Below are 27,240 nucleotides of genomic sequence, written 5' to 3'. Positions count from 1 at the left end.
GAGAATTCATTCTAGTTTTAGCCGGCGCTAAAAACAGACGTATTAAAAACCTTTCTCTTAAATCTATAAAGTTAATCTATAAAAATGGAATTCGTAGGCAAGAAATACAAGATGACTTCCTCCGAGAACTTTGATGAGTTCATGAAGACCATCGGTAAGTGATTTTTGACTGTACTAACATTGATTTTCTAGAATGAATATCGTTGTAGAATGCCGGCCGGCATTTCGTTCATTCACCGCGCGCTTCGACTTTTTATTGCGTGGATATTCAAATCGAGTAGGTACCTGCAATTTTCAAATTTTTTATTTTGTCCGGAAATAATTAAGCCACCTTTTAAAAAAATATGCTGTATTATTATTTGAACTTGTACGTTATTTTTATCTACTTTTAAATCTATCTAACACGAGAATTGAAAGTTTCTAAGTAGGTACATATTGTTAGAGGTGTTTAGAATGAGCGCCTTAACTTTTCTATTTTTATTTTTATTTTTTATTGTCCTTGTAGGCAGACGAGCATACGGCCCACCTTATGGTGAGTGGTTACCGTCGCCCATGAACTTCAGTAATGCCAGGGGCAGAGCCAAGCCGCTGCCTACCGCAATCTACCGTTGGTTTTATTCGTTTTTTGATGCTCATGCACTTTGGGTGAATCGTGGGTATCCGTAATTAGGTACCGACCTAAGTAATTGAACTTCCAGAATATTTTCAGACCAAATAATTATGACAAATACAAGTATTATTTAACAGACAGTGGTAGGCAGCGGCTTGGCTCTGCCCGTGGCATTGCTGAAGTCCATGGTCGACGGTAACCACTCACCATCAGGTGGGCCGTATGCTCGTCTGCCAACAAGGGCAAAAAAAAAAGAGCGATAAAAATGACAATGCCACTCGCCGGGAAACGATGATGATCGAATAATAAATGTTATTATTAATGCCTGTGGCTATTTTCATTATTAAATATTTATACCTAAATCATTAACACAATGGTATTAAAAAGTGAATTTTATAACTTAAATTTAACGTAGGTATATTCTATTTTCTTCGATGAAAAGTAAACGTTTCTAGATTTAAGCTGCGCCGTGAAAAATATCGATGTACCTTCTCATTCCGAAGAGCGGTAACTGTATTATTATATGCATTAAGGTTTATTTTGAATAACAAGTATAGCGTTTCCTACAGTACAAGAGAATGACCGGAAATTAAAATTTGCTTGAGGCTGTTACGTCAATACGTATTGTAATATTAAATACCTATTAAAAAAAAAAAACTTTCTATACATCTTAATACTTTCTGTATATGTCTACAACATTTTTTTTATTGCCTTTGCAAGCAGAAGATTATACGGCCCACCTGATGGTAAGTGGTTACCGTCGCTCATGGACGTCAGCAACGCCAGAGGCAGAGCCAAACCGCTGCCGACTATACTATAAATATATACAAGGTGGGTGGCGGCATTTACGTTGTAGATGTCTATGGGCTCCGGTGACCATTTAACACCAGGTGGGCCGTAAGCTCGTCCACCCATCTAAGCAATAATAAAAAAAATTGTATTAACTAGCTACACCGTAAAACAAATTTTGTCACGCGTCGTATTTTTTTGTGTTAAATGTGTTGTAGCATAACTAAAAAATGGGTTTCGGTGACGATTTTAGAAGGTTACAGTTTCAGGACTTACTAACTACTTAATTAATGCATGCAAAAATGTTTTGTTAAATTTTTCGCGTACATAAAAATGGTATTCCACTCGCTAATAAGCGCCTCAATGACGTCTGTAGTGTAGCTGTCCCTTGGGTAGCGAACTAGCGAGAACATCAAAGTTGAGAGCATTTTCGTGTTGCCGCCATTGTGGATCCTGGCATAATTGGCGCTACTGTGGTTGGGGTGACCAGCGGGCAAATATCAGGAAAATATTGTTACGCCGGTATTAAGTACAATGTCTACGAAGTTATGTTGATTAGGTATGTTTTTAAAACTGCGGAACTAAATAAAAATGTCTAATCATGTCCCTTTCTCCGCCATAATTTTTTTAATGTGTCTTTGATTAAAATACTAACGATTTCCAATTTATTGTAGCCGCTGTTATGTAAATCTTTTTTGTCGGTCAATGCAAACACCTATATATGAGTCGACTATTATCAAAGCCGGCAATGTGACTTTTGGACAATTATTGGTAAATCAGAAAAACGAATTATTGACTTGGTATTCCATTGGCAGTCACAAAACTCTTCTGAACGTCATCTTAGATAAATAACAGGTTAAGTATTAACCTTTATTTAATGCAGGTTTTGAACCGTATTCTTTGAAGGAGACGATTATATTCAAATCAATCTGTATCGCCATATCAATAACATTTTTTTGTCCAAATACACAGATTGCCACCTTTGATAATAGACGACTCATATGTAGATTATTAACGTACCTGATAAAAAAAATATAGTGATGCAACGAATTCTTGGATAGAACCGTCAATTGTTATCTAATCTAAAGCGCAATATCTGCGTGCAAAGAAGGAAGAATGACATTCTCCTTATGTCTACATTAAACGCATGATTCATCGTCCCACACACGACCTGGTTGGTGGCCAGTATGATATGAGCTCGATGGCTAATATAATATAACGATATAGGTAATGTACCAACGCAATTGGAACTTCGGTTTTGGCAGAAATAAGCGGGGCGGTGGTACCTACCCGTGCGGACTCACAAGAGGTCCTACCACCAGTAATTACGCAAATTATAATTTTGCGGGTTTGATTTTTATTACACGATGCTATTTCTTCACCGTGGAAGTCAATCGTGAACATTTGTTAAGTACGTATTTCATTAGAAAAATTGGTACCCGCCTGCGAGATTCGAACACCGGTGCATCGCTAGATACGAATGCACCGGACGTCTTATCCTTTAGGCCACGACGACTTCATGTATCTTATTAGTCTCGTTCTATAATACCATGGACGCTACGTTTCATTATACCATTTTAAATGTTCCACATTAAGCCACCTCAAGTTTTTCGAATACCAAATAGTACGTAATGCTTTTAATTTAGAATCACTCACCTCCATACCGATATGAAGATTTCTTAAACGGTACGCAAAAAGAGCCAGAATAAAGGTGGTTTTTTCGAAGCTCATTCATTGCCTTCGAATAGTTTTTGTTACATAATGAAGTTTGGGAATTAGTATGAACATCGGAAAACGGCTAATAGGTTCACCCAGGATTCTGAGTCACCATACTGTGACGGGCCTCTAGATTGGTGGTTGCAGTAATTGTGGACGAATTTCAAACGAAACTTTTTGTCACATTCGCAAACCTTGAACGCTCATTGAACTCCAGTTTTTATCGCGGTTCGTATATGATGTCGTGCATGAGTTATTTAACTTAGATAATCCGTTTTTAGATTGGGGAACGAGATCACTAGCTCAACTGCACAATCGGTGACACAAGTGAATACCAGAGTCCATAGACAACGCAAATGGTGTTACATAAGTGAATAACTGAGTCCATAGACAACGAAAATGGCGCTTGAAAAAAATAGGTCGCAATCTCCATTGGATTGTAATAATGTCTATTCATCTATCTCACTTCAAATCATGTTCGATACGCGTTAGAAATTATAGAAGCATTCCTAGACAAAGCCAGCGCGGAAAGCGTAGCAAATGTGAATAGTGGTCCTTTTAATTGCATTTTGAGCATTAGTTGTGACTAGTCTACTCGTGATCAATGTTTTTGCGTAGGTTTGCTAAATAGGCAGCGGCTTGGCTCTGCCCCTGGCATTGCTGAAGTCCATGGGCGACGGTAGCCACTCACATCAGGTGGGCCGTATGTTCGTCTGCCTACAAGGGCAATAAAAAAAAAAAAAAAAAAAATAGTATTAATAGTAGTGACATTAGAGTATGGATAGCGTTGACTATGAGAATAGCTATTAGAAGTGGGCTTGTTTTTTTCGGTGCCGCGATAGGGCCCCCCAAGCCGCCGCGGCGCCGAAACTGTAGCATTTGCTTGCTATATTGCTAATTCACAATCTAGCCATGTAGATATAAAATACAAACTTTTAAAATGAACATTAGCGTTTATTCTAATTTTATTCTAATTTAATTCCAATTTGGGGCTAAAAGCCTGGAACGGAAGAGAGTTGCCATGAGTAAATCTTAAAATTAGCAACTTAATTAGGACTTAGGTGTTACCATTACAATATTACAATAAAATTGTAATGTTCATATTTTGGTTGAACAAGTTTCGGTTTGAAGGGTAGGGCAGCCGTTGTAACTTTACTGAGACCTTAGAACTCATATCTCAAAGTGGGTGGGCGTCATTTACATTGTAAATGTCTATGAGCTCCGGTAACCACTTAACACTAGGTGGGCTGTGAGCTCGTCCATCCATTATGCAATAATAATAAAAAAACTGTACAGGATGACGTACATACCCATACAAGCTCAGCGAACGCCTAACGACCATTACTCTATAATGTTTTCTCTATACTCTAATGGAAGAAAAAAATATATTCTAAGAAAATAGTAATTAAATTGTTTGTGGTATCTTAAAGGCATACCTACGCTGAAATAAAAATAAATGTGGTTTAAAAAGAACAAAATACAATCAAAAAGCAAACCAAACTATCAATTATTTTAACCTTTTTTTATACTATTGATACTGGTCAAGATATATATTTTTGAAGCGAAGTTATAAAATTATTGTAGATTGTGTTGTACAATGCGTGTTCGAATTTTCTTGTTAATCAAATGTCTTATGACTTTCAAAGACTCCATTACATATAAATACCAACAAACATACCACCCTGTATATTTCTGCCGTGAAGCCGTATTGCGTTTCGGTTTGAAGGGTGGGGCATTAAAGAATAGCTTGGCTGATGTAATATGTTCAATAAAGCTACTTCAACCATAAGTCATTAATACAAGCAAAAAAAAACTCAATCAAAATTTTTTAATCAGAATGACAATGCATTGCTATCGGTATCGGAATTGTGATGAGACATTGAAATTAAATGGAAATTCACTTCACAAGAGTTCCACATTGATAACTTTGACTAACCAACGATAACGTTCGTATTATCGTACCCTTAGAAAGAAAGGTGCGTTGTTTGTTTTTCACATACGATAAGACACACTCATATTTCATTCGTATTAAATTTCCATATCAACATTTAGTTACAGCGTTTGGCACGTACATTCAGATTATTTTCGAACGGGAACGCATTGTATAATTGGTATATGGTTGGCATTTCATATTCATGCACCTTAAAAATAAATAGTATCGGTGGCACGACGGTTTGTTTATTCTACTATGAAAATATAGGATAATATGTAGCCGGCTGATCAAATATTACCATTGTGCATAATGTACTGTCTGTTGAGCGCTAAAATTTAAATTTATAATGAAAATGACATGTAGGTATTTAGGCAACTCTTGATCATTGTTACTGGCGAAATGCGAATCTAGTTACATTGTCTTTATCTCAATCACAAATCTATTAAAGTTATAATTATTCGTTATCGCTATTCTAATAGTTTACTAATATTACTATATTTATCAAAATCATAATTATGTATTAATAATATTTTAATTAAATGAGGTATGTACGCATTGTGCGTACATTGAAATAATAATTAAAATCTTCCAAAAAATTTTTATCATACTATTGCAATAATTTCATGTTTCTTATTGAGAGGTCGCAGTAAACGCAACAGGAGCCTTTGTATGAGCGTCTATATGAATTTGGTTCGCGTTTTTTGAATTTTGACGTCATTGTACAAAATAATTTGTTCTATGTTCAACACTATTGTGTTCTCTATAATCGTATGGATTATTATGGTTAGTTATGTCACGCTGCAAAAAAATACTAATCAAAAAGTGTTTGAATTCGCAACAATTATTTTTTCATTAAAGAAATAACATCTCTAATAATATTCGAGAAATAGGTCCACGATTCGTTTCGAATAAAATTGCACGGTCTTATTTTATTAATATTCACATTAGAATTCAAAAACTATAATATTATACGAATGGAAAGATATAAACATCCAGCCGCTACGGTGGTTCGTTCACTGTGCACTCTGTGCGTCTGTGGAACTCAGTTCCACACTCAATCCGTGCAAGTCCCTCACTTAAAGTATTCAGGAAGGCATTAAAGGAGCACTATCTATCAATATACTATTACTTATATGTATATGTTTATGTTATCTATGTGTGTAATTGTGTATGTATATAGTCTGATATATTTTGTATTAGTAAATTGATTAGATTGTACTCATCTACCCACTCATGTAAAGCTTTCCTTCTTTAAGAACGGTTAGCTGGTAGATAACTCAATTGTTGAGTTAAGCTCGCCATTTTTTATATCTTATCGCAATTACTGTATTATATTAACTTTGTGTACAAATAAAGAATAAAGAAGAAACTTAAAACTAAATTTTGCGTTAAGAACTCTTTTCAAAATTTAAATGTTTGTTGAATAAAAAAAAAATATATAACCTCATATTCGCTGTCTCGTTGCTTAACAATGATGAATAAACTTATTTCATCAAGAAGTTTAATGACAAAGGCTTTATTATAGTCATTAATTTTTTTCTTCTGAATCAGAGATAAAATGAACGTAAACGGTTTTCTTGTTTCATGAAATATCGATTTACTGATAACAAATGAATCGGTCTTTCATTCGATTCCAATGAAATGACTAATGAAGAGCTGAGTAATAATTATCTACTGTTGTTTTCTACGATTCCCCGTAATATTTATTTTGGCTGTTGAGAATTATTTCTTATTTATTACATTTTGTTGATACATATATAAAGATAAATCATAATATAGTTAAATCTACAAACCGTATTCAGTTAATGAGATTAAAAAACTGTATGATAACTATTGACAACGTCTCGCGTCGTTGAAAATAGTCTGTGGTGTATATTTACTGCGCAATTGAAACCTTAACTGGCAACATTATGACGAACTGTCTATCGGAAGATAAAAAAAATCTTTTCAAGCGCATTAAAATGTTAAACAGCAGAATATTGTGGTTACCTCTCCTTTCCCAGACATTTTCCCAATTACGCAATTTATTTTGGATAAAACTCTATCTTTTTATTTGGAATCTATCTTTTTTCCAATTATGCAATTTATTTTGGATAAAACTATATTTTTATTTTTTATTTGGAAAAAAATGTTGTTGCTAGTGATTTTTCTGCATCGCCCTAGACGTAATCTGAACGCATTTGATTTTTATCACAGAACACGCATTGGCCATTTCTACAGTGTTAGTCGAACATTGAACCAAAACTTTAACAAAAACTACTTAAGTAATATAAAATGAAAATGTCATTTATGTAATCGATGACAATTAAGTATGCATTTTTAAGGATAACTCAAAACCTACTGGTCAAATGTACGATAATATTGAAATCGGACCGCATGAGAGAGCACAAGTTTTCAAATAAAAAAAGAATCCTCAAGATCAGTTACGAGAAAAGGTCAAAGTAACACACGTAAAAGAAAAAGAAAATCGAATCGATATGTAACCTTCTCATTTTTTTTTTAAGTCTGTTCATAAGATTATACAATTTATATTTTATTTCAGACACTAAACAAACATCGATTTCCTATTCGAATTTCAAATTGAGAAGTGTTTTTCTCGACTTTTGATTTGCATGAAACACAATAGTCTACAAAAACTAGACTGTTTTTTTTTTTTGTTCAACAACTCTCCGACCTTGGACTCTGTAGACTTTGACACCGACACCAACGTCACCTACCCGCACTCGCATCGGAAACGTGCCAGTGGCATTTGCATTATGACAAATTTATACGCTTTCAAAATAACTGAAAATAATTCATTGCTCTCATATATTTCAAGAGTTTTGTTAATTTAGATCCTTTTTTTTCTACGTAGTAGTTCTAGTAACCTCGAAGGGTTATTCTAGATTCACCAAACTAGTAGTTGAGCTCACGGGACTCAAACCGGGAGTGTTGCTAACACTGGCCCTAGCAAGAGCAGTGCTTTGCAGAATCTACTACCGGATCGGAAACGCAACCCACTGAGAAGATCCGGCGAGAAACTCAGTGGGCTGTTTAGATTCGCTCGCGATTCAGGCAAGTAGTAATGGTTAGACTTACGTGTTGGGGTCACGCCGCCGTCTTGTCTAGTAGGCTATACAATAAGTTTTATCACAACACTATTAAGACCTTTTTTTTTTTTTAATGAGTATTATGTCGTGATATTAAGAAGAGAGTAATCGTTGCCAAGAGGATAAGACGCCTGGTGCGTTCGTATCGAGCGATGCGTCTGTACCGGTGTTCGAATCCCAGAGGCAGGTACCAAGGGCAAAGGAATAATATATTGTATTAAAAATCATCAAATTTTTATTTGCATAATTACTGGTGGTAGGGCGTCTTGTAAGCCCCCTGAAGGGTAGGTTTCACCACCTTGCTTATTGCTGTCGCGGGTCACCGTTGTACTGTTAAAAGTGAGTCCTAAGAAATCTTGTCTTAGGGTGGATGGCGCCATTTACGTTGTCAATGTGTATGTACTCCTTCAACCTTTTAAGCCCAAATGGGCCGTGAGCTCGTTTAGGGGTCAGCAATAAAAAAGAACCTTTTCTGTATAATAACTTTGTAATGATCGTCATTTTTCATATTTTTTTATGTTTGGGAGATTACTGGTGGCTCGGACGCCTTTCCAGTTTTACCAGGGCAGGTGGGCCAGCAAGGGCTCAGCCTGGAGGGGTGAGATTTGCTAACAGCTACCCGAGCGCCTCCAAAAGAGGCATAACAACAAGAGTAGTTGCTTCGCGAATGAATCTACTACCGGGTCGGAATCGAGTCATTTTTCATATTGTGACTTTGAAGTCTATATACGCTGATCATTATTACACTTCAACGATAATCCAGATGTACCTACTCTTTTACCTATTATTACACCTATCAGAAAATCCAACGAAACAAAAGTAATCTTTATGACACCGCGTTGATAAAACTGTAACATTGATCATATTGAAACAGCTATTTAATAATACTCATATGAAAATAAGTTTTATCATGTAAATAAACACAGCGATAGCATCGATAGAATTTAATGGAATAGATAAATCCGTTAGGTATATATTTACGTCTATTTGTTGCCGACCACACCTGCACAATGATTACCTGTACACATTTTTTACTTTTTACACTTTTTAGTCACTGATAAAACTCAATATTTAATGGCTTATAAGCGTATTTCACTTTTCACTGGTGGTAGGACCTCTTAGGAGTCCGCACGGGTAGGTACCACCACCCCGCCTATTTCTGCCGTGAAGCAGTAATGCGTTTCGGCTTGAAGGGTGGAGCAGCCGTTGTAACTATACAAAAGTTAGGGTTACGCTGACATAGCCGCTAGGGCTATCAGCTTAGGTAGGAAAAAAAAAAAAAAAACAAAAAAAAAGTAACTATACGGAGACCTTAGAACTTATATCTCAAGGTGGGTGGCGCATTTACGTTGTAGATGTCTATGGGCTCCAGTGACCACTTAACACTAGGTGGGCTGTGAGCTCGTCCACCTATCTAAGCAATAAAAAAAAAGTACTATTTTATATAGACTACTTTATTTTGCCTAACTATTGCTAGTAATTTCGAAAGGTTATATTAGCTTCACCGGACGTTTTTTTTTTTTTTTATGATTGTAAGTTTACTGGTGGCCCGAAGGCCTTTCCAGTTTCACCAGGACAGGTGGGCGAGCAAAGGCTCAGCCAAGAGGGGTGGGATTTGCTAACAACTGCCCGAGCGCCTCCGAAGGAGACCTAACAACTCAAGAGCAATTGTTTCGCGAATGAATCTACTACCGGATCGGAATCGCGACCCGCTGAGAAGATCCGGCGAGAAACTCAGCGGGCTGATGCATGGGTTAGGTTGCACGTCGACCTCTTTGTCGAGTTCGACGAGTACGGTTACCGGGGTCCCTAAGCCTGCCCCTAGTATTAGAGCTGAAGGCATCTAATGCAAAGGTTATTGGATCTGATGGATCCGTAAGGACGTGTCTAGGGCGTCGTCGGTGACTGGCTCCTGCATGATCAGGATTCGGGGAGTAGTCAGCGGCGGCAACGATAAGGCGATTATCATGACGCATAGCCTTATCGAAGTATCGTTCCGACGCTGACTTCATGTATTTCCGAATTGATTCGAGGCCCAGGTCGTCGTGTAGGTCAACGTTCCTCACGAACCACGGAGCCCCGACAGCTAACCTGCAAAAGCGGGATTGTAGGGATTGGAGGGTGTCTATGTGTGTGCGGGCCGCGTGAGCGAACACCACACTCGCGTAAGTCATGACGGGCCTTATGCAAGTTTTGTAAAGTGTCACCTTGTTCCGAAGGGACATTTTACTCCGCTTACAGATCATGGGGTAGAGTCTACCGAGAATAAACGCGGCACGGTCACGGACTGATTTTATATGCGGGCGGAATGTCATCGATGCATCCAGGGTAACGCCCAGGTACTTGACCTTCCTGGCCCAGGGTATGGGTTGTCTAAAGAGAGTAATCGGGGGTGTGAGATTCCTCCTCCTAATCCGGGAGGAAATCCGTGTGGAGCTTCCCCTCTGAAATAGCACCGCAGTACTTTTCGCTGGGTTGATGTCTATGCGCCATTTTCGGAACCACTGTCCTAGGGCTAGGGCTGCGCTCTGAAGCTTCTTCGCGATTAGGGACTTATTTCTACTAGAATAGTAAACAGTCGTGTCGTCGGCGAATAAAGCTAAATGGGTCGGCGGCGACCGGGGAATATCGTTGACGAATAAGCTAAATAGGAGGGGTGAGAGGACAGAGCCTTGCGGGACTCCAGCTGTGAGAGGTCGTGGGGAGGAGCGGGTTCCCTCGACTCGATATCGAAAAGAGCGGTTCGACAAGAAGTCCCGTATGATGAGCACGAGACTATCCGGCACGCCCATGTTGAATAGTTTGAAAATCAAACCATTGTGCCAGACTTTGTCGAACGCTTTTGCGACGTCGAAGAAGAGAGCTCCCGTGTATAACGGTTTTGGTCGATTAAGCCCCACAAGAATGTGCTCCGTGAGGCGGTGCACCTGTTGAACGCATGAGTGATTTGTACGGAATCCGAATTGTTCATCGATAAGAATGCCCTTGGATGAGACGAAGTCTCTGAGGCGTTTGTAGAGCAGACGCTCATACAGTTTGCCTAGAGACATGAGGAGGCTAATCGGGCGGTAGCTCGTCGGATGATTTTTTGGTTTACCGGGTTTATGTATGCCGATAACGTCCGCTTCTTTCCACACCGCGGGAAAGATACAGTTCGCCATAGCGGCATTGAAAATAGATGCCAACATCACGATGAGTTGGACGGGTAGAAGTTTAATAACGCGGTTGGATATACCGTCGGAACCGGGAGCCTTGCGAGGACGTAGGTCTTTGATCAAGTCTTTAACTTCCATCGGGGTGACGGGTGGTAACGCATCAGAGGGTGGCAAGGAGGCTCTGCGTTCTACCTCACTGTCTACTAATTCTACATGAACAGGGTCCACGGATTGAGTGCTGGGCGTGCACTGGGTTTGCAATGTATCGGCCAGCAGCTCTGCTTTTTCGTCATCATCGAACGCCGCGAGTCGGCCTGAGGGGCCTACGAGGGGGGGCATAGTTACTACCGTATCCGATTTGAGAGTACGAGCTAAGCGGTAGTAAGACCTTTGGGAGGGCGCGAGTCCTTCTAAGAAATCAGACCATCTGGCATCTCGGACTTCGGCGATGCGAGACTTTACGTCGCGTTGTAGGGCACGCATTCGAATACGATTTTCCGCGGTAGGATACCTGTCGTAGGCGCGTATCGAGGCGTTCTTAGCTCTAAGGAGTTCCCTAATATCGTCGGACAATTTGAAGCGGTGAAGGAAGTCCTCCGCTACAACTTGTTTCGATGACCTATCTAATGTCGAGGTGATGTGTGACGTTAAGATGTCTATGGCTTCAGCGGTATCCTGAGGAGACGGGATAGAGTCCGGGTTAAACGGGAGCGATGGTGGATCAGATTCAGCCAGGCTGATGCCCAGCGTGTGCCAATCCACCACAGTCCTCGTGACGGGAACGGAATCGGGAGCGCGACCGAGCTTCATAACGACGGGACGGTGGTCTGAATCTAACTCTGAAACTACTTCGATCGAGTGTAAGCGCAGAGTTACGTTTTTTAATAACGCTATGTCGAGTATATCCGGGCGATGCGCGATATTTAGCGGGTAGTGAGTCGGGGTTAGCGGAGCGACGATATCGAAGGCGAGATCATCGACTAACGCGTCAAGCCGCCTGCCATTCGGGGTTGTGGTGTGTGAGTTCCACCTGATGTGTTTACAATTTAGGTCGCCCGCCAGAATGACAGAGCTCCCCATACCGAGCAGCGCCTCGATATCACTGCTTAGAACGATCTTATCCGGTGGAAGATAAACGGACGCGATAACGATCGGCGCGTGTCCCGTCAGTGAGATTCGGCACACTGATGCTTCGATATTAGCGAGCGCGGGAGGATCGAGCGGGACGCAATGCAGGGCTCTTCTATAGTAAATGACGGTACCACCACCACGGGCAGAGAGCCTGTCGTTCCTGACCATGTTATAGTTCGCGATTTTAGGGTCACGGCGCGCGGGCTTAAGTAGGGTCTCCTGCACTAAAAAGATATCAATTTGGTGGTCACGCAAAAAGTCAGAAACCTGATCACGTTGATTTGCGAGACCGTAAGCGTTAAAAAATCCTATCGTTACGGATAGGGGCTTTATTCTACTTATATACGCCATTGATTACCGGCGGAGTGAGGGGAGGACGTACGTATTTAATGACGCGTATACGTCGGCGTATTCCTGCACAACGGCGATAAAGTGTTGTGCAGTGGAGGCAGCGCGAATGGCGTCGCCCAAAGCGTTAACGCGCTCAAAGTTGATCGACTGAAAGAAGTCGATCGCTAAAGCGAGATTGTCGGACGCGGTCGGAGGGCAAGTCGCGGGAGAGGGACGAGTCGCGGGGGCGGGACGAATCGCGGAGGAGGGAGTTGTAGCCGTGTTCGTGTACGGCAGCGGTTTTGCCCAGGCCGAGACACTGGGCACCGCCGCCGGAACGAACGCTGGCTTAGCCTGCGACGCAGAGGGTGCCGAGGCTTTGATGTCTGGGCCGGAAGCTCGGAGGCGGTTTTGGCGGGCGACGCGGCGATTTATTTTAGAGGCTCGGGGGCAACCACGGTAATTCGCGGGGTGACCCTGTGTTCGACACAGGACGCAGCTAGGCGGTTCCGTCGCGGTTTTTTGGTCGCGAGCGCAGAGGGCCGTGGCGTGATCGCCCAAACACTTAACACATCGGGGGCGCGCGTGACAGTTACGGGAAGAGTGCCCGTACAATTGACAGTTATGGCACTGGCTAGGAGTGCCTTTTTTATGGGGAGCTTCGACAGCGATACCAGAGAGCCTACAGACGGTCTGTGTGTTAAAGATTTTCTTACCCTCGGGGGTAGGCTGGAGAGCGACTAGAACCATATTATATGGCTCCCTACCGCGACCGGTGTGCATACGGTGCACAGAATTCACTGGTAGGCCTTGTTCTAACAGGTCGGCTTTTACGAGCTCTACATCTAACTCTTTAGGGATTCCGCGTATTACAACGCGGAGTTCGCGCTCCTCCTGGAGCGTATACGTATGGAAACTTATACGCTCCTTACGGAGGTAAGAAGAGAGGGCCCTATGGTCGTCGGGTGTTTGAACCTTAATTTGAATGCCGTTCGCGAGGTTACGGGCATTCGTGAAATTTATATTTTTGGCCTTAAGGGCCAGGCAAACTCGATCCCAAGCTGCCTTCTCCTGAAGGATAACCGGGGGAGGGGTCTGGGTTTTATTTTGTGCCACCGGACGCGGCGACGGAGTGGCACGGGCTGGGGGCGCAACTGGAGTCTGAGGGCGGGGGCGCGACGCGTTCACGGCTTTGCTAATTTTAGCGGCCGCGGGAGCTCGAGACTCCGCGGCACGCTTCTTACCCTTCTGTACCAGGGTGAATCCATCCGTCGATGAGGCGGGGGCGAGGTCGACCTCCATGTCCGAGTCAGAGTCGGAGCACGAGGAGGCGGGTGCAGGCGACCTACGAGCAAGTGTAGGTGTTTTAGAGGGCGCGACGGAGGCCGCGGATGATCGCTCAGCTGAAACGATGGTCACGGCGGACGACGCAGCAGCTTTTCTCGCCAGTATAGGCGACACGGGAGCGGCAGGCACGACAGAGGCTGCGGTGCTCAATGCAGAAGCTCTGCACGCAGGTACAGGCGACGCAGGAGCAGCGAGCGCGGCGGAGTCCTCGAGAGGGCTCGCAGTGTGATTGGCCTTGAAGGCCAAAAACTCCGAGGCGAGCTGTGGGTGGCGAAGTCGGAGGAATTCCGCAAATACAGCGTCCATGATCGCTGAGTACCCAGGTGGGGCGGCCCCGGGTCTTGAAAACACTCGCCTTGCGGCGAGGCCCCAACTTCTCGGACCTGAGCGGTTCTATTGAACACAGGTGGCAATGCGGCGCGATTACTACAGGACAAAGAAAAAGCACAACAAAACAGAAATTACGAAAAGAAACAAAACAAATAAATACTTGCAGGAAACCACTTTGTCGGCAGATGTACCACGAACACAGAAACAACAAAAGGAAACAAAACAAATAAAAACTTCCAGAAAGAGCACTTAGTCGGCAGATGTACCACAAACACAGGCCGCGCGAACAATGGCCGGGCTAACAAAAGCCGGGCGAACAAAGACCGGGCGATCGAGTGGACGATGAGCACGTCCGCACGTGACGGGTGCCTCTATCGGAATGATTCACCGGACGTGTAGGTGAGCTCACGGGGCTTAGCTAACATCTGCATTAAGCTGCTGTATAAGGAACGGACCTATGATTTATTTAAGTCTCACCATTCACATTGACCAATGTGAACTTCGCGGAAGAAATAAAGAATGTCACGAGAACTCTCAATACCTGCGACATTAATCATACACGAAACCTAATCCACAACATCAGCCGGCTGAATTTGTCGCCGGATCTTCTCAGCGGTTCGTGATTCTAAGCTAGTAGATGCATTCGCGAAGCAGCTGCCCTTGAGCCGTTAGATCCCACTACTCCTGGCTGACCCCATACTCGCCCACCTATCCTGGTGAAACTGGAAAACTCTCAGTAATTCATCCTTCCTAAAGACAGAACTTGTTGAAACAACACTGGCCCTCTCTATCACAACTTATAGTACCATATCAGACATCAATACCTGAATTTCATAGCTGCTTTATAAATAAGATGAACAAACAAAACCACAGTATTTTTTTAATAAAATTATCTAAAAGCGACTGCAATAAGATTGATTAATAATAAAAACAATTTCAAAACACCAACCTAGTTACTTTATCTTTGCGGTCGTATATTACGTTACCTGAATGCAAAAACAATATCTGGTTACGAATACCGAAGCACGTTCCCATTGCGAAAACGTCAGGAAACTGTCGGTCTACGTTCGAGACCACCACGCAGCGCGCGATCCTTTTGAGCCACGAAGATCCCATGTGAATAATACGGAATATCCTGGCCGCACAAACCTTCTATTGGTCTGTCGACTGTCGGCCAATTGTCATAAAATGGACAACAATTTAGTTCAATTGACGTCAATAAGTTAGGAGACTGTTACATATCGTTTTCTATGCCGATCAGTGCTCCGTTCCCTCGTCCATTGTATGCTTTACGAGCTAAATTGACATTCGGAAATGTGAATTGCCTTATGCGGTTCGCGATTTACAAAAATAGCTGCGCTATTTACAATTGCAGTGCGCTATGCCCTATTTTCAAGAAAAGTTCTGAAGTTTTTTTTTTCTACCTAAGATGTTAATCTTAAAAGGCTATGTCAGCGTAACCGAGCGAGTAGATGAGATCTCGGCGCTCTAACCTGGAGTTCTGAAGTCTTCTCCCATATATTTATAAGACATTCGTAAAAGCATACGTTACGTCACGTAAACCGAAAAATTCTGATCTTAACACATAAAATAGAGTTAAAATTTCAAATAAATGCAATAAACCCTTTAGGCTTTGCTTTACGAAGTCTTTATTTGAGCATCGATCAGATTTACACACTCATATTTTATCGATAGAAAATTCTTTGCCAATACTAAAACACCATTTCTCATCTATAGTATTCCAGTTTAATTCTATTTCAAATAAATTCAAAGCAGGACGGGTCGCCGAAGAATTTATATATCAATCAATATCAATTGAAGCAATTTCACTTATTGAGCGGGTTGTACAGTTTCCTCTCGGTCATCGTGTTCTCCGACGGATGTCGTTGGCTACCTACGCCTCATAATCTTTCAACGCGACGACTAGAATATTTCTATTTTTAGCAACGAAATCTTATAGAAAAGCCACATACATTCATAACCATTTCCCATAGGTTTATTAATATCCCATATTAATAAATAGGATTTTTTTGGATTTTATGGATACATTTCGCGTTTGCAATATGAAAGTTTATAGAACAAGTCACTCTCTTTATATAGAATGTTCTAGTAGTATCTTCATTCTTGTTTTTTTTTTTAATTACAGATAATCTGTAGTTTGAGTTTAACATTATTAGCTAAGATTCCAGGTGCGTTTGCGCGATATGTAAATACCTATACTGTGATTCGATCATGAGACATTTTTTTTCCAAATATCTAATTGTCGTGGCACTAAAGTTGTTTTCACCAACCGCATCCAGGAACAACGTATGGATGTTCCCATTTTTTTCTTCTAAAGAAGTGAAAACCATTTTGTTTATTAATAGTACCTACAGAAACTCTTCAGTAGTAAATAAACAAAAAGATAAAATCTAAACATAATACCCAAATGATAACTAACCGTTTTCTTTGTCTACTTATTGAAAAAAAGAACATGACAGCAGCTCCAAAAATTTAATTGTTGACAGATATCCTAACTGCATACAGTGTGCATCACTATTTAAACCAGGGCTTACCTAACTTGTTTACTTGGTCTAAAGTCCGAAGTATTATACTGTTTAATTTGACTTTCAAATGTCACCTTTATAAAATAGTGACGTGATCAAAGTTTTTTAATAGTTTACAAAAAAATCCCAACATTAAATGATATTTTATTTATGTTTGCAAAATAATAATCCACGACATGAAAAAAAAAGGTAAAGGAAAATTTATTTAAGCAATTATATGATTTGTGTATTCCGATTAATTTAATTAAAACCTCTAAAGGAATACCACATTAGACGCATTACTAAATATGATACGTGATTTTCGTTTGTGAAATGAACAAATGAAAGCTTTTTAGTGTGTGCAAACTTAAAATCACCATGTCTTGAAGTATCATATTCAACTCCTAGATATTTACATACACCCTCATAAATAAATATATATTTAAATATTTATTTATAACTTAATATACTAGAAATTATAAAGGCGGACTTAATGCCATAGGCATTCTCTAACAGTCTACCTTAGGGGAGTGCAGAGATGAACCTTGGTAGGTGTAGTGTGAAGGTGATATTACTTAAACATATGTGTATATATAACATACATAATATTTATAGATACAAATACTCGTACTTCATATGTAGGTTACACCCTTCCGTGTATTAATTAGAGAAAACCATAGTGCAGACAAGTATGACATAATACCACAGATATAGTATAATTTGGCTCCGATCCACAGACGATGCAAGCGACAATGTCGACTGGATATTGAACCTTTATTAATAGTAAGTCACGCTACTTCATTAACAACTATGCGTTTTTTATTTTCGTTTTTTTTGTTACGTGAAATTATAACTGTACATACTTTGAAAAGAGCATAATTATCTTCAAAACGTTAGTTTCGTAACTAGGTTATTGGCTGCCGCGCCGAAACAATGTGTCAGTTTCGTTCGCTGAATGATTATCTAGACGTCATGGATATAATAGTTATAAAGACCAGGTACAAAGTATCAGTTGTACGTATAAATCATAGAAATGTTTTAATATCGCATGTTTTTAGCTGTTTATTTTTGCGGTTTATTTATCTGAATGATTTAGATATAATACTGTTTTATTGACACGCTGATAGACTGGCGATTGGCTTTAATTTTAAAGGAAATCATCAGCTACTTTATCAATAATTTAAATAAAATGCTATCAGCAATATATCTAAGCATGAATATATCAACACAATATTCGTTAGGTTCAGAAAATTATATTAAATCAGCGAAGATGTTAATTCGATGATCGTTTTGATTTAACACTGATCCATAATACTTTTTGTTTTTTTTATTAGTCCAGTTAGTTGCGTATATAACAATCCAAGAAGTATTGCATATAACAAACTGAATTATTAATGTCGCGTTGAAAAAACAATTAAATTTGAAACGATAACAAATTGTTGTTATTTTATTAATTTATCATCCAGATGTCTGGTCAATGACCGGTCAGAGAATATGTTCATTATTTTGTTTAGGTACTCGATTTAACAACCCCTAAACAACCCTAAACAAAATTAAACGGGCCTTTAATTATATGAGGCTAAATTTATGAATTTTACAATAATTGTTGACAATCCATAAGATTTATGAGAGATTACAGATTTGAAATTTGTAGGACGACGCTGATGTGTGGATGATTTTTTAAATTAATTAATTCCAAAATGTGAAAAAATGGGGTAGTAAATTTGCAGAAAGTTTTTGAATTGTTCTGTGTTAAATTACCTATTTTTCAATCTAAATTGAGGGCTACATTACACAGTTGTTCGAAGTATATTGATTGATTCAAACAAATTGGTTAAGGACACCATATGACAGACCTCAGCATTTCTTGTAAAAGAATTATCTTTGACTCTCAAACATCAGTTTCCGTGCTTGAAATTGAAAAATTGTCTCCGTCCATTCAGAACGAGGTCGACGTCCTTGACGTCGCGCCACTAAATTCGACCAATAGCGGAATGCTGTGCTCGTCCAGTAACCAATCACGCCGCGCCGCGCCCACCAACCGTTCAATAAACTACTTCGGTCAACATTGATTTATCTTCGTTGACCCACACCACGACATCACGCAACGAACCCGCGCGCGCATTTTAACATAATAAAACAGACTTGCAATCTGTTGCTTCTTGTTTCTTTTAGGCCAATTGAAATTTGTATTGTAATAAATTCTGAACTACCTACAATTAATATTATTAATTTATTTATGTGTTGGATCTAAGGGATTTGATGTAGCGGACGTTTGAATAGAAAATACAATCTACAGGGACATAAAATATTCGAAGTCAGTTTTTGAATTAATTATCAGTTGAAGAGATTCCGTAATGTCTCTATGAAATTGCATATGGTAGTGAAATTCTGTTAGGATTTTAAAACTACTCTAGTGGTTTAATATTGCCATTTATTATTTTCGGCATACTAGACGTGCTTTGAGGGATTGTTCGAGATGATTCACAGACATTTTAAAATCGCCCGCCACAGTAGCACAGTTCAATTTCTATATATAAAAAGGAATTGCTGTTCGTTAGTCTCGCTAAAACTCGAGAACGGGTCCAGCCGTTATTGCCAGATTTGGCTAATTTTGGTCTAGAATTATTTGTGGAAGTCCAGAGAAGGTTTAAAAGGTAGACAAATATGAAAATGCTCGGAATTAAATAAAAAAATAACAATTTTGATTTTCCTTTGTGTCCCCCGTCGGACGGATTCCTTTTGTTTGTTTTAAGTTTATTTTATTTTATTTATCGATTGAGGCACTATGAAGTCTGCCGGGTCAGCTAGTACTATATAAAACCACTGCGTTTACCTATAGTGAGTTTGAAATTCGAACACCGGTGCATCGTTCAACACAAATGCACCGGACGTCTTATCCCTTAGGCCACGACGACTATGTCAACGCCAAGCCGTTTTTTAGATGTTATGACATGTCCTTGTTCAAGCAAATTTCGACGAGAGTCCTCAGCAATAGGAAGCAGTTTGTGCGCCCCTGGCATTGCTAATGTTAATGCGTTACTGCTTCACGACATAAATAGGCTAGGAGGTACCTACCCATGCGGGTTCACAAGATGCCCTTACACACAAAAAACCTAATTGTATTTTGAGGTGGGGCAAGGACTTGGTGTTTCGTATTCACACGACAAGAAGTCGCCATCGATCGTCCTATGAAACGAAATCAGTCATTGTTTCGCATTAAGGGCTTCTTTCAAACTGACACGTACGAATTCCACCAGTGTGATGAACCCACGAAAATCTAACCCATTAATTACGTAAATATTCATCAGGTTTGAGCCCCGTGAGCTCACCTACTAGCCACGGTTACGCTGAAATAGCCCCTAAGGCTATCAGCGTAGGTAGGAAAAAAAAATGTATATATTTTACGAGTTCCATGCAGTGTAAAAGCTAATTTATAAATTACACGACCGAACATCTGATAATATACTATATGATATGATAATATATTATCAGATTTTCGGTCGCGTTATTTTTTCTTATCGTCCGAGGATTCAACATTATACCTTTCTGTGTATCACCATCCCGTCCAATCATATATTTTGACGGTATCTACGAATACGCAGAATGGGTTTCTCTGCAAATAAGCTGAACGGGCGAAACCCAGCCCTCGGGAATGCGGACTGACAAGTCGCGAACAAAACTGCAAAAAACAACATTGCAGAATTTATCTTTGTGGTCGTCCTGACTTTACGTTTACCACGAAATAAGAGGCAAGACATTTACGGAGTAATATTATTATAAATTTGTGAATATTTTATCTTTCTTATCTATACATATAAATAAAATTGGAGTGTCTGTTTGTAATATTAAAATAACCGCTTTTTACACATGCATTTGAATATATATACGGTACATACACCAAAATATTTTTTTTTACAATATTTATATATCTGTCTGTTTGTTCCGGATAATCTCTGAAACGGCTGGACCGATTTTGACGAGGCTTTCACAGATAGGTAGCTGATGATGTAAGGAGTAACTTAGGCTACTTTTTTTAGACTAGCTTCGCCCCGCAGCGTCACGGGACTCTGCTATCAATAACAAAACTTAATGTTTCCGAAGCGAAGCGAGGGTGGGTCGCTAGTCGATCATAAAACTGTTCATTCTACAGCACTACTTATTAATCTTACGGAAGTCTCTTTGAACAAATTTAAATTGCACTGTTTTTGCAAAGCACTAAAGCATGGAATGGAAATTGAGTTTATCAAGTTTATTCAATTTTTTGTATACGCATTATCTCAATGTGGTTGATTGACAACGTGCAGTTAGTTACTATAGGTTTTTACCTTGAATTCATGTCTTTTATGACCTCTGTTACGCCTAAAGGACATATAATTTATCAATCGATTTGATGGGACGGGATGTCGCGGTTTGTAGACAAATCAAAGTGTAATTGTTTCTCAAAAATGCTCAAATTGAGAGAAACGGGTCATATCATTATAACGTTATACTTTCATCGGATTTTGCGAGTTTTAGATATAATTAAAAGTTATTTAAACTGTGTTATCCCACGTTTTTTATTGTAATTGTATTATTATAGTACAGTTAGCACAATAAAAATGTGTCGATGAATAAAATAGCCGTCCGTGACCACGAAAACTGCTAGGTATTCAAAACGTCGGAAATAATACGGAAATAAATATAAAAATGAATTGCTGTTCGTTAGTCTCTCTAAAACTCGAGAACGGCTGGACCGATTTGGCTGATTTAGGTTTTGAATTATTTGTGTTTAAAAGGTGGATAAATATGAAAATGCTCGGAATTAAATAAAAATAACAATTTTGTTTTTGCTTAGATGTGTCCCCCGTCGGCGGGATTCGTTTTGTTTGTTTTAAGTTTATTTTATACAAAAGTTTAGGTCTTTTATTTATCGATTGAGACACTACGAAGTCTGCCGGGTCAGCTAGTACGTAAATAATAATGTATAATGGCAATAAAAAACCGAATGTTTAAACCTTAATAGTAGTTTTAAAAAGAAGGAAAAATCTTTAAAGTACCTATATTGTAAGTCCTCCAATCATTCCAACGACCATCCGGCTGTTAAATTTCTTTTGCATCTTAGCGGTTGTTAGTTTTTTTTTTTTTTTTTTTCTACCTAAGCTGATAGCCCTAGCGGCTATGTCAGCGTAACCCTAACTTTAGTAGGTGAGCTCACGGGGCTCAACCTGACGATGTTGCTAACACGAACCCTAGCAAGAGCCGTGCTTCGCAGAATCTACCACCGGATCGGAAACGCGACCCACTGAGAAGATCCGGCGAGAAACTCAGTGGGCGGTGTCTGAGAGTTAATTTACTCGTCGAGCCCTTCGTCGCAAGCGACGGGTTCGACGAGAACGGTGACCGGTGCTTGAAGTACCTAAAAGCACCGTTAGTGGATCAGGAGGATCCGAGATGACATGACTAGAAACCATAGACCTATATAGTACTAGAAATACTATTCTTGACAAATGTGTGACAAGGAAGTGTCAACTTTGTTTTGTCTTATTCCTTGAAATGAACCGAAATTTCCGGATAAAAAATTAGAGAATTAGGTACATGTAGTTTCTCAACACAATTTTGCCATTAACTATAACAGTAGCTAGATAGGTAAATACTACGGAAAATGCAATGGGAAGGAAGAAAATACAAGTTGATCTCCACTGATAACTTCGATAGCTTTATGAAAGCATTAGGTACCTAACTAATAATTATTGTTTCACTTTTTTATGAAGTCTGAATATAATTTACTTCAGTTTAAGCCTGTACAGAGTAATTAGCGCGAGATACCAAATTTCCTTAAGCAAGGCCTCAATTTTTTATACAAAAAGAAGTCTTTCATGATAAATTCACGCTTCATACTTTACGAAATGAATTAATTTCCAGGCGTGGGTCTGATCACCCGCAAAGCCGCCAACGCGGTCACCCCGACCGTGGAGCTCCGTAAGGATGGTGACGAATACAATTTAGTCACCTCTTCAACCTTCAAGACCACTGAGATGAAGTTCAAGCCCGGCGAAGAGTTCGAAGAGGACCGCGCTGACGGTGCTAAGGTTTGTACTCTGTGCATTGAAACATATCTAGTATCTGTGACGAACCACGAAAATTGATGTTACAGTACCGCTTTTTTCCCGGCACGCAATATAACAAGCCGTACTCGCGGAGCAACGGCTTCATAGACTCGTTTTTTTTTTAAGTGATTTTATGACCTGGTAACTAAGACCTTTAGGTCAAGTCTTATTTTAATTTTAATGAAAACTATTTTTATATGAAAAACGACATTACGAAATGAAATGAAGTTGATTAATATGAAACATAGCAATAAGTGATATGACTTGAAAACGAAATGAAATGAAATGAGATGATATGGGATGAAATATAATCTCAGTAAAATGGTGGTCATTTACTGAAACTTTTTCAGTGGACTTTTTGGAGGATCCCGAGAAGTTACGTTCAGCGGCTTTGTTTATTTTCCCACATTTGTGCACTTTCACAGATACTAAACAGTTAATAAACCACCGTTATTACACATTTAAATCGGACAAAACACACAACTTCACTTCTCACGTTCCCGCCAAAAAGAACAATAAGACTCGTAGGAATGCGTTCACAGATTACCTACTTATTAGATTACGGGTCCACGAAATATCAATCCACGGAAACGTGTAGCATTTTAAAATGGTTCTAATTAATGTTTTCCGTTTCTATGGTATTCGATAACAAGTCTTCCCCTAATAAATATTTGAAAGTTCACTATCAAAGTGCACTCTCTGCACTCTGCACGTGCAAGTGCACTCTTTGGCACCCCATTCACGCGTCGTTGGAATCATTTTGACGTGGTTAATGTTGGATTTTGATCAGTAACAAGCCCGTCGTAGAAATTATCAGGGAAATAGATAACGGTCGTTTCGATCTGCTGATAAGATTTTTTTTTTTCTTCGAATTATTTAATCTTTATGTGTGCGCGATTGAGTTCCAGGGAGAATGATGACAGGGTATTGTTTGTAACGTCAGAGCTAGCGAAACATTTTTTATTACGTAAAATGGGATATTATTTCGGTCGTCCAAAATGACGTATATAATAATATGACATCGTTCGAAAATTCGTAATAGCGTTTGAGTGAGATGAAGGCGAATGAATTTCCAACCTAATCACTTAATTCTAAAGTGAATTAAGTGAACAAATGGTAGACTTTATTTTTATTGTGTTTCAGGTGAAATCCGTATGCACATTCGAAGGCAACACCCTCAAGCAAGTCCAGAAGGCCCCCGACGGTCTTGAAGTCACTTACGTCAGGGAATTCGGCCCTGAGGAGATGAAAGCTGTGAGTCTTCTAAGTTATAAGACGCACGAGTTCAAGGTTCAGTGTTAAATGGGGTCCATAGTCGTTTTGAAGTCGTCGTGGCCGAAAGGATAAGATGTCCGACACATTCGTGTTCGAATCCCGCAGGCGGTTACCAATTTTTCTAATGAAATACGTACTCAACAAACGTTCACGATTGACTTCCACGGTGAAGGAATAACATCGTGTAATAAAAATCAAACCCGCAAAATTAAAATTAGCGTAATTACTGGTGGTAGGACCTCTTGTGAGTCCGCGCGGATAGGTACCACCACCCTGCCTATTTCTGCCGTGAAACAGTAATGCGTTTCGGCTTGAAGAATGGGGTAGCCGTTGTAACTACATTGAGACCTTAGAAATTATATCTCAAGGTGAGTGGCGCATTTACGCCGTAGATGTCTATGGGCTCCAAAGCGAAACGCGCCTTCATTAATAGCGGCTGTAATTTGCAGTACAGAGTGCATGGGAGGACGGCGAACTTGTACTACAAACTATTAAAAAAATGCTGAACCAAATCAGTGGTTATTAAAAAGCATATTATCTTGATTTGATTTAACTTCAACTTAAATGCTAACGCCGGTTTTCATCGTTAATAGTTACTTACTTTAGTTTTCTCCCAAAAAATTTACTTCCGATTTTTGCTTGATATTGCGTCTCCTTTGTTAGGCTTTGTTCAAATAAAACGAAACTCTATAGAAATGTCTCCCGTCAATTTATTAAAACTAGTAGTCGCCCGGTAGTCAAAATTCGACTAGAATTAATTTAAATTATAAGTTTGTGTACTATGATAATTTTATTGTTAAATGCTATTTATGATACTTCTATAATCACAGATTTCGCCAAGACTACACTTTAGACAAATATTAATAAAGACAAACAATATTTAATCTATTCTCAATTTGACCACAGACTATTATAAGCAATAAGAAAATTTGACAATAAACAAATAGTATGCATTCGTGTGTGTGCCAAATACACGGTAGTGTTTGTGATGTTTTTTTATTGATTTAATATATTTTTTACGCATAATTAAAAAAAAAATCTGCACTTTTTATATTCTCTATAAGTGTGGGAGATTTCATATTCCTCCGTCCGCGTAATTTTCGTAAAAAGAGGTACAAAGTTTTTGCTTCTCGTATTAATATATAGATGTCAAATTGAATAAGCTTTTCTTCTCCCAGGTGATGACAGCTAAGGACGTGACTTGCACCAGAGTCTACAAGGTCCAGTAAAAGGACTCTACTCCGAGGTCGGGAGTCGGTGCCGCCGATTCACGAACATCCCGCGGCACAATTATGTTTATTTAGCATCTATTCTATACATTAGCCCTTTCTAGCTTTTTTGTAAAACTAATTTTAGTTTTCACATCAGTCATCGTCTACCGTTCGAATTGCAAAAGCGAGTGGCGGTGACGAAACTTAAATAAGTTTAGCGACCACGGTAACAACAGCGGGGCGCATGCGCGCGAAGCGTTTATTGTATTCAAAAATACGTTCATTGTTTATATTAAGCCAAAGTTAACGTTTTGATCTTCAGGAAGATCGCACTCGATGTTTTCCATTGCGTATTAAATAAATGTATTTTTTTTGTATGTATAACAGTTTGTTTTATTGCTGGGGCGGGCGGGTGGACTTTTATTAGCTTCAGACGTATGTATGTTTGTAACGGAATCTTGGAACATGATTTTGACCCCCTTGGAAAGGTCGGATTAACTCGAAATTCGGTATACTTACGAAGTACCGATGACAATACAATATTAAAAAAAATAAAAAAAATTTTAGTTCAGCTAAAAAATGAAAAAATTAATATTATATAAATATTTTATGAACAGATATGAGTAGAAGGGATATCTTGATAATATCCTGAACGCTTTATTACAATAAAATCATTTTTTCTTACACTATTTTTAATTCAAATTTATCAAAATTTATTTTCTATTTTTTGGTTGGATTTTCGATAAAAGCTTATTTTGTTAGTTTTTTTAACAATAATTTATTTAAACCTATTTCCGTAATTTAAATATAAAGGTGGACGTAATTACCAACAGGTAGGATCGTAGATGAGAAAGCCAGTATTGCTGAGTAGAGCGAACGGTTTGAAGTCCGTACGCTATTGTTGGATACTTTTTAAATATAGGTATAAATAAACTCGTAAATGTCATTAGTGCGATTAAGATTTTTGTTGTATTTCTTCATAGTCTATTACAGGTACTGTCACACCTGTTTATGGATTAATCCTTAATAGAGACTGTTTCGATCTGAATTTTAGGTACTGATTAACAAAATATGATTCAGCTGTTTGGACACCGGATATCCGATCGCTTGTTGCCTAGCTGATATCCGGCGTTAACTGCTAGTTGAAGCGCGTCGTGACGTGTATATTTGACCAAGGTCGGAGAGGTTTCGTCCAGTCACGGTCCAGTGATAAATAACAGATGAGTTTTCGTTGCAATGTTTTTGGTTTGGCACAAGTAATTTTTTTTTAGTGCTTAGGTGGGTGTGCGAGCTCACATCCCACCTGCTGTTAATTGGTTACTGGAGCTCATGGGCATCTACGACGTAAATGCGCCACCCACCTTGAGATATCAGTTCTAAGGTCTCTGTATAGTTGCAACGGCTGCCCCGCTCTTCAAACCGAAACGCATTACTGCTTCACGACAGAAATAGGCAGGGCGGTGGCACCTATCCGCGCGGACTCACAAGAGATCCTACCACCAGTACATAATTACGCAAATTATAATTTTGCGGGTTTGATTGAAGTTTGAAGTCAAAGTAACGTTTTTCCCGGACTTTCCTACGAACCCCCTAATTGACGCATACTTTTTCACCGGATCGGAATCGTAAGCCACTAAGACGATCCAGCTAGAAACTCAGTGGGCCGTGTCTATGACACGCGAAGATTAAAAGTCACAAAAAGAATGTCAC

At 39.5% G+C, this 27,240-nt stretch overlaps 1 protein-coding gene and 1 non-coding gene across 3 annotated transcripts; both read left to right on the top strand.

Moving 5' to 3' along the window:
• On the top strand, positions 1-25,914 carry Crabp (cellular retinoic acid binding protein). Of its 2 annotated transcripts, none has more exon segments than NM_001043899.2 (4): positions 1-154; positions 22,860-23,026; positions 24,188-24,298; positions 25,498-25,914. In NM_001043899.2, coding segments are annotated over 4 exon segments (399 nt in total). In that variant the 5' UTR covers positions 1-84; the 3' UTR covers positions 25,549-25,914.
• Positions 20,393-20,470, top strand: Mir2769 (microRNA mir-2769). Its single transcript, NR_107340.1, has one exon. It is a non-coding gene; the product is annotated as a microRNA mir-2769 (primary transcript).
• Positions 25,915-27,240: the final 1,326 nt, after the last annotated feature.

Source organism: Bombyx mori, chromosome 16 (assembly GCF_030269925.1).
Source record: "Bombyx mori chromosome 16, ASM3026992v2".
Lineage (NCBI taxonomy): Eukaryota > Metazoa > Arthropoda > Insecta > Lepidoptera > Bombycidae > Bombyx > Bombyx mori.
The sequence above is the reverse complement of the archived record's forward strand: the minus strand, read 5'-3'. Positions and strand labels throughout refer to the sequence as shown.

Excerpts from the sequence above, each read along its gene's own strand:
- Crabp (XM_038016199.2), top strand. The coding sequence starts at position 22,600 with ATGCAATGGGAAGGAAGAAAATACAAGTTGATCTCCACTGATAACTTC. Across the intron at positions 22,670-22,859 it reads TAGCTTTATGAAAGCATTAG|GCGTGGGTCTGATCACCCGC; the intron begins GTACCTAACTAA and ends ATTAATTTCCAG. Across the intron at positions 23,027-24,187 it reads ACCGCGCTGACGGTGCTAAG|GTGAAATCCGTATGCACATT; the intron begins GTTTGTACTCTG and ends ATTGTGTTTCAG.